The 11,512-nt window shown below is 41.2% G+C and overlaps 1 protein-coding gene across 2 annotated transcripts in view; it reads left to right on the top strand.

Moving 5' to 3' along the window:
* Positions 1-5,701, top strand: part of SCAI (suppressor of cancer cell invasion) — a 630,428-nt gene extending 624,727 nt beyond the window's left edge. The window contains exons 18-19 of one of the 2 annotated variants that reach the window (XM_082262618.1): positions 4,725-5,388; positions 5,430-5,701. In XM_082262618.1, coding sequence (XP_082118744.1) covers positions 4,725-4,871 — 147 coding nt within the window. In that variant the 3' untranslated portion in view covers positions 4,872-5,388; positions 5,430-5,701. Of the gene's footprint in view, positions 1-4,724; positions 5,389-5,429 lie in introns of those variants that run through there. The other variant, XM_082262619.1, reaches the window with a different exon arrangement.
* The last annotated feature ends 5,811 nt before the right edge of the window (positions 5,702-11,512 follow it).

Raw genomic sequence — 11,512 nt, forward strand, 5'->3', positions numbered from 1 at the left:
AGGACCCTCGTCACAGACGGGGTCCCTCCTTTTCAGCACATAAAAAGTTTTTTTCGTCCCTCAGGGACGATTGATAAAGGATCAAAGTCTTTCAAGGCCTCCTCCGGTGGCTCCAAGTGACCCTGGTCTGGAAAACCGAAATCAGGTTTCTCCAGACCTGCGGATAAGGTCCCTTCGGCCTGAAGGTGCGCCCTCACCCGTATCTGTGGTGGGGAGACGTCTTTGCCGGTTTCCGGATCTGTTGCTATCCTGAATACAAGACAAGTGGGTGCCCGAGGTCACGCGGTCCCGGCTACAAGATCGAGTTTTGATCTGTCCCTCCAGTAAGGTTTTTCCCTTCCACTGTCCTCGGATCGCTTACAGGTTTTCTTGAGGGCGGTACAGGACCTGGTACAACAAGGAGTAATCGTTCCTGGTTCCGCTCTCGGAACGTTTTCAGGGCTTTTACTCAAACCTGTTTACGGTCCCCAGGAAGGAGGACAAGGTGCGTCCAATTCTGGACCTGAAGGCACTAAATAGCTTCATGCGAATTCAAAAATTCAGGATGGAATCCATTCACACGGTGGTGGCCTCCCTACACCAGGGGGATTTCCTGGCCTCCATAGACATTAAAGATGCCTACCTTCACATCCCAATATGTGCAAGACATCAACTGTTTCTGCGTTTTGCTATGAAAAAGTATCACTATCAGTTTGTTACCCTTTGGTCTCGCCTCCTCGGGTCTTCACAAAGGTGTTGGCTCCAGCCCTGGCTTTGTTATGCCAGCGGGGGATATCGGTCCTGAGGTACCTGGACGATCTGCTTCTCCGTGCAGAATCTCCCACGGCACTGGTGACAAGCTTAGAGATCACCATGAGAACTCTGGAGGAGTTCGGGTGGATTGTGAATCTCCAGAAGTTGTCCCTGGTTCCTTCCATGAGGCTGGACTATCCGGGCCTGATTTTGAACTCGTCCTCAGCCAGGGTGTTTCTTCCTCCGGACAAACTTCAAAAACTCTAGCCTGCAATTCAGCTATTGCTGCCCAAAAAAATGGTCATCCCTTCGGACTTGTATGAGAGTTCTGGGACTGATGGTGTCGTCCTTCGAGGCGGTGCCTTATGCTCAATTTCACATGAGAATACTCCAGAAGGAAATTCTCAAATGGAACAAAGATCCAAGTTCTTTGGACAATCTGATCCAGTTGAGCCAGGTGAACAGGGAGTCCCTGTTATGGTGGCTTCGGTCCCCGGCGCTCAAACAAGGAAAATCTTCCTCCCCATTTATTTAACAGTGATCACCATGGATGCCAGTCTGTCCGGGTAGGGAGGTATTCTCCACAAGCTTTCTGCTCAAAAGGTCTGGTCTCTGGAGGAATCCAGGTTACCAATCAATGTTCTGGAGCTGAGAGCGATCAGTCTTTTGCCTAAGCCACTGGACGGAGCACCTTCGGGGCTGTCCAGTGCGCATTCAATTGGACAATGCCACGCTGTGGCTTATGTCAATCACCAAGGGGGCACCAGAAGTGTTCTTGCGGTCTTGGAGGTGGCAGGCATCCTTCGGTGGGTGGAAGGCTTTGTTCTCTCCACCGTTCACATTCTGGGAGTGGAAAATTGGCAGGCGGATTACCTCAGTCGTCAGACCTTGGCTCCAGGGGAATGGCCTCTCCATCTGGAGGTGTTCCAGCAACTGCGCCTTCGTTTGGGCACTCCAGACGTAGATCTGTTGGCATCTTGGAGCAACAGGAAAGTGCAGAGGTGCACAGATGCGCTGGTGGCTCCGTGGGGTCAGTAACGGCTGATGTATGCGTTTCCTCCGCTCAAGTTGCTGCCAAAACTTCTTTGCAGGATCGAGGCAGAAGGGATTCCGGTCATCCTTGTGGCTCCAGAATGGCCTTGTTGTGCTTGGTACGCCGACCTGGTCAGGTTAGTCGCAGGCCTTCCTTGGAGACTTCCTCTCAGGGAGGATCTGCTGTCTCAAGGATCAATCTTCCATCCTGCTTTACGGTCGCTGGCTTTGATGGCTTGGCTGTTGAAAGCCAGGTGCTGAAGGACAGGGGATTTTCTGCTTCTGGTATTCCTACTCTGCTTAAAGTGAGAAAAATGACTTCTAGAAAGATCTATCATCACATGTGGAAGTCGTATATTGCGTGGTGTGAGTTTCTTGGAGTTCCCGCCTCGCTCTTACTCGGTGGCTCGGATTTTGGCTTTCACTCAACGGGGTGTTGAGCAAAAATTGGCTTTGAGTACTATTAAGGGTCAGGTCTTGGCCTTGGCAATTTTCTTCCAAAGGCCATTAGCCACCCATTCCCTGGTACATAGCTTTATTCAGGGGGTGTGACACTTGGTTCCTCCGTTGCGGCCTCCGTTGCCACCTTGGGATCTTAATTTGGTGCTGTCGGTTCTCCAGAAACCTCCCATTGAAAATATTCGGGAGATTCCCCTGCTTACTTTATCTCAGAAGGTGGCTATTACTTCTGCGTGCAGGGTGTCGGAACTGGCGGCGTTGTCCTGTCGTTCTCCCTATCTGGTGGTTCACAGGGATAAAGTGGAACTTCGTCCAGATCTGTTCTTCCTTCCGAAGGTGATTTTCAGTTTCCATTTAAATAAGGACATTGTATTACCGTCCTTGTGTCCTAAGCCTAAACATCATAAGGAATTTGCTTTGCATACTTTGGATGTGGTTTGGGCAATCAGGGTGTACTTGGTGACTACTGAGTCTTTTCGAAAGTCAGATTCACTCTTTGGTCTCACGGATGGACCAAAGAAAGGGTTGCCTGCGTCTGCTGCGGCTATTTCCAGATGGATCAGACAGACGGTTGTGCAGGCTTTTTCAATTAAGGGTCATGTTCCTCCTTTCCCTGTTAAGGTGCATTGTACTCGGGCTCTTACTACTTCCTGGGCTGTACGCAATCAGGCATCTGTGGTTTAGGTTTGCAAGGCGGATACCTGGTCGTTTGTTCATACTTTCACAAAGTTTTATTATTATACAGGATTTATATAGAGCCAACGGTTTGCGCAGCGCTTTACAATGTGAGGGAAGACAATACAGTTAAAATACAATTCAAAACAGGAGGAACTAGAGGGCCCTGCTCGTTAGAGCTTATAATCTAAGGTGGATGTGCTGGCATCTGCAGATTCTTCCTTTGGCCGCAAAGTTTTGCAGGCTGTCGTTTAAAGGTGTTTAATGTTTTTTCAGGTGGGTCTCATCTTGTTGTTCTGATGGGTCCTATGTTGCCTGGTTGGCTGTGGTTCAGCTATGGGGACTTATTTTCGGCTGTTCCCACCCCTCCTGTTTTTATGGCACCACTTTGGGATGTCCCTACTGCTATTAAGAACAGAAGACTGCGTCTGACAATGAATGATAGAGAAAATGGGATTTTTGTCTTACCGTACAAAACTTTTCTCTGAAGTTCATTGACGGACGCAGTACTCGCCCCTCTTATATTGAGTTGGGTTGGTATTGTTTTCTCTGACACTGCTTTGATACAAAACTGACATCCTATGGCAGGGAGAGAGGGTATAACTCCTGGGACTGCCCATAGGCATAACCAGAACTTTTTTCTTCCTAGTGTCCTACTCCTGTAGGGGGCAGCATAGCCCAACTGCTATTGCGAACAGAAGACTGAGCCCGTCATGAACTTCAGAGAAAAGGATTTTACGGTAAGCCAAAAATCCCATTTTTGTTGTTGCAGTCTCTGCAATACAACCAGCAGTGGCAGCTAAAGGAGTTTGTCAGTCTTTAAAAGACTATATTAAACAAGTTTCCAGGATGGTTCCTTCTCAAGGAAGATTTGGCAGATCTAACTAGAACTTTGTTTTGCAGTAGATGCTCTAAAAGACTCCATACAACAAATGTCACGGTTTGCTCTTTTGTCAGTTCATATGCGCAAAATCCTGTGGCTTTAAAGCTGGTCTGCAGAATTACCATGTAAAAGGTTGCTGGCTGTCCTCCCCTTTCATGGGAAACGCCTATTTGGAGATGATCTGGGTAAATAGAGTATCTCACTAAAGTGAGTACACCCCTCACATTTTTGTAAATATTTTATTATATCTTTTCATGTGACAACACTGAAGAAATTACACTTTGCTACAATGTAAAGTAGTGAGCGTACAGCTTGTATAACAGTGTAAATTTGCTGTCCCCTCAAAATAACTCAACACACAGCCATTAATGTCTAAACCGCTGGCAACACAAGTGAGTAGTACACCCCTAAATTAAAATGTCCAAATTGGGCCCAAAGCCTCAATATTTTGTGTGGCCACCGTTATTTTCCAGCACAGCCCTAACCCTCTTGGGCATGGAGTTCACCAGAGCTTCACAGGTTGCTATGAGAGTCCTCTTCCACTCCTCCATGAGGACATCACGGAGCTGGTGGATGTTAGAGATCTTGCTCTCCTCCACCTTCCATTTGAGGATACCCCACAAATGCTCAATAGGGTTTAGGTCTGGTGACCTGCTTGGCCAGTCCATCACCTTTACCCTCAGCTTCTTTAGCAAGGCAGTGGTCATCTTGGAGGTGTGTTTGTGGTCATTCTCATGTTGGAATATTGCCCTGCAACCCAGACTCTGAAGGGAGGGGATCATGCTCTGCTTCAGTATGTCACTGCCTATGAAAAATTTTATTTTAGCGTACTGTGGCTCAGCGTTCTAAAGTGGCTTTATTTTATTTTTTTTTTTTACATAGTCTTATATTTCTCATTGTTATTATGTAGGTTAAGTAATTTACAAGTGCTGTTGTCTTCCAGGAAACTAGGAACTACCCAGAAACCTACCCTCCTTTGCCTCGGGATGAACTAGTAGAGAACCTTCACCTGCAAAAACAGATTTTGGAGTTGGCTTCCATATTGGATGTAAGGAACCTATTTCTTGAAACAACCATGGATGAATATTAAACAGAACACCAATATTACTCGAACATTTATGGCTTTGATGCCACAAATTTTGAAAGGTGCATTTTTGTAAGGCAAAGCTTTCAAACAAAGTATGTGACCTTTTACATTGTAAATACCAAGGTTTGGTTCTAGAGAAAGCACTTTTGTGAGAAAGGTGCAGAGGAGCTCTTTCCTTGCCTTTTTCCTTCCTGTATGGTCATTAGTAGTGCTTGTATTTCTGCTTGCAGGTCAATGCTAGCTTTTGTGTGCATGTTTTAGGTGTTCTGTCCTGCAATGAAAATGTGTCCTCTCCCCCTGCAGCATGGAGAATCTATTTGTTTTAAAAAGTAAGAGAAGTGTCCAAGCACCTTGAATAAGGTCTCGTCTTTATGAAATGAGCTGTCCATTTTCACAATTTACTTGCCATCCAGAATCAGGAAATGCTGGCACAAGTTTACATATTCTGTTCTTGAACTGTTGATATTTGTTTATGATGACAATTTGAAATCCCTGTGTTAGGTATGAAACATGAGGGCAGGTATGGTTTAAAATACAACTGTAAGAGCTGTTCCCAAATAGTTTCATTTAAAGTAGAAACTCTATTATATAGCTGACACCACAGTTGTTTCATTATTAATGCATGTCAATGGGCATTTTACTTCATTTTCCCTGCTGTGTAATAGGGCACTCCAGACTGTTATCTTGTAAAAAGATGAAGTTCCTTTTTCACCCTTTCCAATTGGTCTCTGTTATATAGAGCTTGATACTAGTAATAACAGCATGTGTAATGTGACCATTAGATCCTGAAACCAAAGGTCACTCATAAATACTTGAATCGTTGAACCTCCCCTTTTTTTTAGACTGTTCTACCATGTTTTAATGTAGGCAAGACATAGTAAATGAACTGGACTCATTCACAGATCTCTCCTTGTTGCAGATGTTTGATTCAGTGAACTGAGATCAAATTAAAAAAATGAGTGATATATTAAATGTGTTGTCCAGATATATATAAATAAATTCTATGGTCACAGCATATACTTTCATTTTATCAGCATGTAATAACGAACAATAGTTCCTATTGACAATCAAAAATAAACGTACTTGAAAAATCTCCTTTCATGCAGTGTTCATTTTATAGACGAAAATATTTTCATCATCGTCTTCGTCAGGTGCATGTTTTCAGCAATGAAAACTAAACAAAAATAAAATTCAGTTTCAATTCAGATGACTAAAATACAACTAAAATTGCATTTTAGTAAACGCACTATGACTAAAACTAAATTGAAATTTGACGTCAAAATTAACAGTGGTCAAAAAGCAATATTCTTGTTTGTTTCGGAAACTTGGTTTTATGTAAAAAAATGTTCCTTGATACTTGTTTTCATTATTAACAGAGAACTGTTAAAGTTTATATAGCCAGGTAAAATATGTGCAATGGCAAAACAAATGGTTTTACAGCTTTTTTATATATGTTAAAGTTGCACTTCTGTTTGTCAAAAAGCAATATTTTTGTTTGTTTATGATACTGGAGATTTTGACTAAATGACTAGATATGACTAAAATACGACTAAAACTAAAATGATATTTTAGTCAAAAGACTATGGACTAAAACTAAATCGAAATTGTCACAATTAACACTGCTTTTATGTTGAGTGCTGCCTCTCTGCTGGCCATTTCTTTCCACAACGTTCTAGACTCCCTTGTCCGCTGTTAACTTAGAATTTATAATAATTATAATAATGATGGTACCTTGCACCCTTCAAGCGGTGATTCCTGTACTGATGACTCCCCCTCTTAAAACTCTTTCCCCTGAAACCTCTGTAGTTCAGAAGGCAGGCTCTGTGAAATGTGTGAAACAGCAGTGCCTACTCATAGGGCATAGTAAATATGTGTTATAGAATTCAAGGAAGTAAATGTGTGGTGTTCTTTACAAAATAAGTTTACAAACTTCAAGATAGTTCAGAATAGTAAGAGTAGGCTATCAACAATTGAAATACAATGTGGAAATTTAATATATAGTTTTAATTTGTGACCATAGAGATGATTTAAACAAATCTGAACTCCAGGCAGAATAACATCAATTCATGCACGTAAAAAAACCCGATTCCAAAAAAAGTTGGGACACTGTACTAATTGTGAATAAAAACAGAATGGTTAACAGCAAACACACACGCACATCATAGGTTGAACTGGATGGACGGATGTCTTTTTTTGACCTCACTAACTATGTAAAATGCAATGATGTGGAAGTTTCAAATTTCAATATTTTATTCAGAATACAACATAGATGACATATGAAATGTTTAAACTGACAAAATGTATAATTTTAAAGGAAAAATAAGTTGATTTTAAATTTCATGGCATCAACACATCTCAAAAAAGTTGGGACAAGGCCATGTTTACCACTGTGTGGCATCCCCTTATTAACAGTCTGCAAATGTCTGGGGACTGAGGAGACAAGTTGCTCTAGTTTAGGAATAGGAATGTTTTCCCATTCTTGTCTAATACAGACTTCTAGTTGGTCAACTGTCTTAGGTCTTCTTTGTCACATCTTCCTCTTTATGATGCGCCAAATGTTTTCTATGGGTGAAAGATCTGGACTGCAGGCTGGTCATTTCAGTACCCAGATCCTTCTTCTATGTTGTAATTGATTCAGTATATGGTCTGGCATTGTCATGTTGGAAAATGCAAGGTCTTCCCATCCAGACGACGTCTGGATGGGAGCATATGTTGTTCTAGAACTTGGACATACCTTTCAGCATTGATGGTGCCTTTCCAGATGTGTAAGCTGCCCATGCCACACGCACTCATGCAACCCCATACCATCAGAGATGCAGGCTTCTGAACTGAGCACTGATAACAACTTGGGTTGTCCTTGTCCTCTTTAGTCCGAGTGACATGGCGTCCCAGTTTTCCAAAAAGAACTTCAAATTTTGATTCGTCTGACCACAGACCAGTTTTCCACTTTGCCACAGTCCATTTTAAATGAGCCTTGGCCCAGAGAAAACGCCTGCGCTTCTGGATCATGTTTAGATATGGCTTCTTTTTTGGCCTATAGAGTTTTAGCTGGCAACAGCAAATGGCACAGTGGATTGTGTTCACCGACAATGTTTTCTGGAAGTATTCCTGAGCCCATGTTGTGATTTCCATTACAGTAGCATTCCTATATGTGATGCAGTGCCGTCTAAGGGCTCGAAGATCACGGGCATCCAGTATGGTTTTCCGGCCTTGACCCTTAAGCACAGAGATTGTTCCAGATTCTCTGAATCTTTGGATAATATTATGCACTGTAGATGATGATAACTTCAAACTCTTTGCAATTTTTCTCTGAGAAACTCCTTTCTGATATTGCTCCGCTATTTTTTGCCTCAGCATTGGGGAAATTGGTGATCCTCTGCACATCTTGACTTCTGAGAGACACTGCCACTCTGAGAGGCTCTTTTTATACCCAATCATGTTGCCAATTGACCGAATAAGTTTCAAATTGGTCCTCCAGCTGTTCCTTATATGTACATTTAACTTTTCCGGCCTCTTATTGCTACCTGTCCCAACTTTTTTGGAATGTGTAGCTCTCATGAAATCCAAAATGAGCCAATGTTTGGCATGACATTTCAAAATGTCTCACTTTCAACATTTGATATGTTATCTATATTATATGGTGAATGAAATATAAGTTTGAGATTTGTAAATTTGTACAAAGTATGAGTAAAAAGGGAATGGACTATGTCCCAACTTTTTTGGAATTGGGTTTGTATATGTTCATAGAATATTCATATATTTTAAAATCAAATTATAATTATCTCAGTCCTGCTCATATTGATATCAGCCTCTTGGACTCTCCTGTATAGCAGAGCTCAGACTGGGAGAGAGAGGGGTAGCCCAAAGAGCTAATTGTTGAGCTGCAGGGCTCATGTGCTGACAAGGAGAGCTCATCAGTCCGCCACTTCTCTACTACAGCTCAGCCACAAGCTGGGTGAAGGGAGCTGTATTATTACAGTAGAGAAAAAACAGGTCTTCTTTGCAGAGTGTATGCATAATGTAAATTATTTACAGAAGTAAAAATCATTTTGTGTGTAAAGCAGCTTTTATGTGTGTGTTTAGTGGTTTACCTGAGGTTCAGCTTTTAGAGTTACTCTACCTGAAATAGGTATTCCAGTTTCATTGCAGTAGCTCAGGATGTTATGGTTCTTTGTCCCAAGCGCCTTTTGTGGCTATGGCTGCCTTTTTCTATTCTGTGTACTGAGCAGCAGTGCATTTAAACCCCAGCTAAATTATTACTTAGGGATAGCTTTGGCTGAGTAACACAGTTGCTTAGTATAAAACCAAATAATGCATGTCATGGCTATGACTGTAGGGAATGTCTCTTCTGTGGGGAGTCCCCTAAAAATGAAATAATCTCTGTGGAGTAGTCTTTTAACCTTTCTCTGCACATACTTCATATATACAGGTGCATTTAAAAAAATTAAAATATCATCAAAAAAAGTAATTTATTTCAGTAATTTAATTCAAAAAGTGAAACTCATAAATTATATAGATTCATTACTCACACAGTGATATCTTTGTTGCATTTTTTTCTTTTAATTTTGATGATTATGGCTTACAGCTAGTGAAAACCCAAAATTCAGTATCTCAATATTCAGTATTTTTTTATTGGTCTTATGTAATATTCTAATTTTTTAAGCTACTGAATTTTGAGTTTCCACTAGCTGTAAGCCAGAATCATCAAAATTAAAAGAAAGAAATGTTTGAAATATATCACTGTGTTTGTAATGAATCTATATAATATGAGTTTCACTTTCTGAATTGAAATTCTGAAATAAATTAACTTTTTGATGATATTCAATTTTTTTAAGATACACCTGTAAACCAGAGGATTTAGAACATAATTTTGAGCCCATTTGGGATCTTTGCACTGAAATAGAATTAGAAATAGAATAGAACTAGTTAGATCGTTCTTCCACTATTCTCAGCAGAGCATGAGGGAAACTCGTGGCATACATGTGACAAATATTCCTAGATGTGAAGGATTTAGCTTCTCCAGTGTACAAACGACAAATTATGAGTTTCTTGATTTACGGGTTAGTAAGAACATAATTGTTACAGGTGGACCTGTTTGTAATTTAAATTTGTGTTGACTTAGTACTCCATTAGTACTACATACAGTGCCTTGCGAAAGTATTGGGCCCCCTTGAACTTTGCGACCTTTTGCTACATTTCAGGCTTCAAACATAAAGATATAAAACTGTAATTTTTTGTTAAAAATCAACAACAAGTGGGACACAATCATGAAGTGGAATGAAATTTATTGGATATTTCAAACTTTGTTAACAAATAAAAAACTGAAATATTGGGCGTGCAAAATTATTCAGCCCCTTTACTTTCAGTGCAGCAAACTCTCTCCAGAAGTTCAGTGAGGATCTCTGAATGATCCAATGTTGACCTAAATGACTAATGATGATAAATAGAATCCACCTGTGTGTAATCAAGTCTCGAAATAATAAATGCACCTGCACTGGGATAGTCTCAGAGGTCCGTTTAAAGCGCAGAGAGCATCACGAAGAACAAGGAACACACCAGGCAGGTCCGAGATAGTGTTGTGGAGAAGTTTAAAGCCGGATTTGGATACAAAAAGATTTCCCAAGCTTTAAACATCCCAAGGAGCACTGTGCAAGATATAATATTGAAATGGAAGGAGTATCAGACCACTGCAAATCTACGAAGACCTGGCCGTCCCTCTAAACTTTCAGCTAATACAAGGAGAAGACTGATCAGAGAGGCAACCAAGAGGCCCATGATCACTCTGGATGAACTGCAGAGATATACAGCTGAGGTGGGAGACCCTGTCCATAGGACAACAATCAGTTGTATACTGCACAAATCTGGCCTTTATGAAGAGTGGCAAGAAGAAAGCCATTTCTTAAAGATATCCATAAAAAGTTTTGTTTAAAGTTTGCCACAAGCCACCTGGGAGACACACCAAACATGTGGAAGAAGGTGCTCTGGTCAGATGAAACCAAAATCGAACTTTTTGGCAACAATGCAAAATGTTATGTTTGGCGTAAAAGCAACACAGCTCATCACCCTGAACACACCATCCCCACTGTCAAACATGGTGGTGGCAGCATCATGGTTTGGGCCTGCTATTCTTCAGCAGGGACAGGGAAGATGGTTAAAATTGATGGGAAGATGGATGGAGCCAAATACAGGACCATTCTGGAAGAAAACCTGATGGAGTCTGCAAAAGACCTGAGACTGGGACGGAGATTTGTCTTCCAACAAGACAATGATCCAAAACATAAAGCAAAATCTACAATGGAATGGTTCACAAATAAACATATCCAGGTGTTAGAATGGCCAAGTCAAAGTCCAGACTTGAATCCAATCGAGAATCTGTGGAAAGAACTGAAAACTGCTGTTCACAAACGCTCTCCATCCAACCTCACTGAGCTTGAGCTGTTTTGCAAGGAGGAATGGGCAAAAATGTCAGTCTCTCGATGTGCAAAACTGATAGAGACATACCCCAAGCGACTTACAGCTGTAATTACAGCAAAAGGTGGCACTACAAAGTATTAACTTAAGGGGGCTGAATAATTTTGCACGCCCAATTTTTCAGTTTTTTATTTGTTAAAAAAGTTTGAAATATCCAATAAATTTTGTTCCAC

Source organism: Pelophylax lessonae, assembly GCF_965119305.1.
Source record: "Pelophylax lessonae genome assembly, chromosome: 7".
Lineage (NCBI taxonomy): Eukaryota > Metazoa > Chordata > Amphibia > Anura > Ranidae > Pelophylax > Pelophylax lessonae.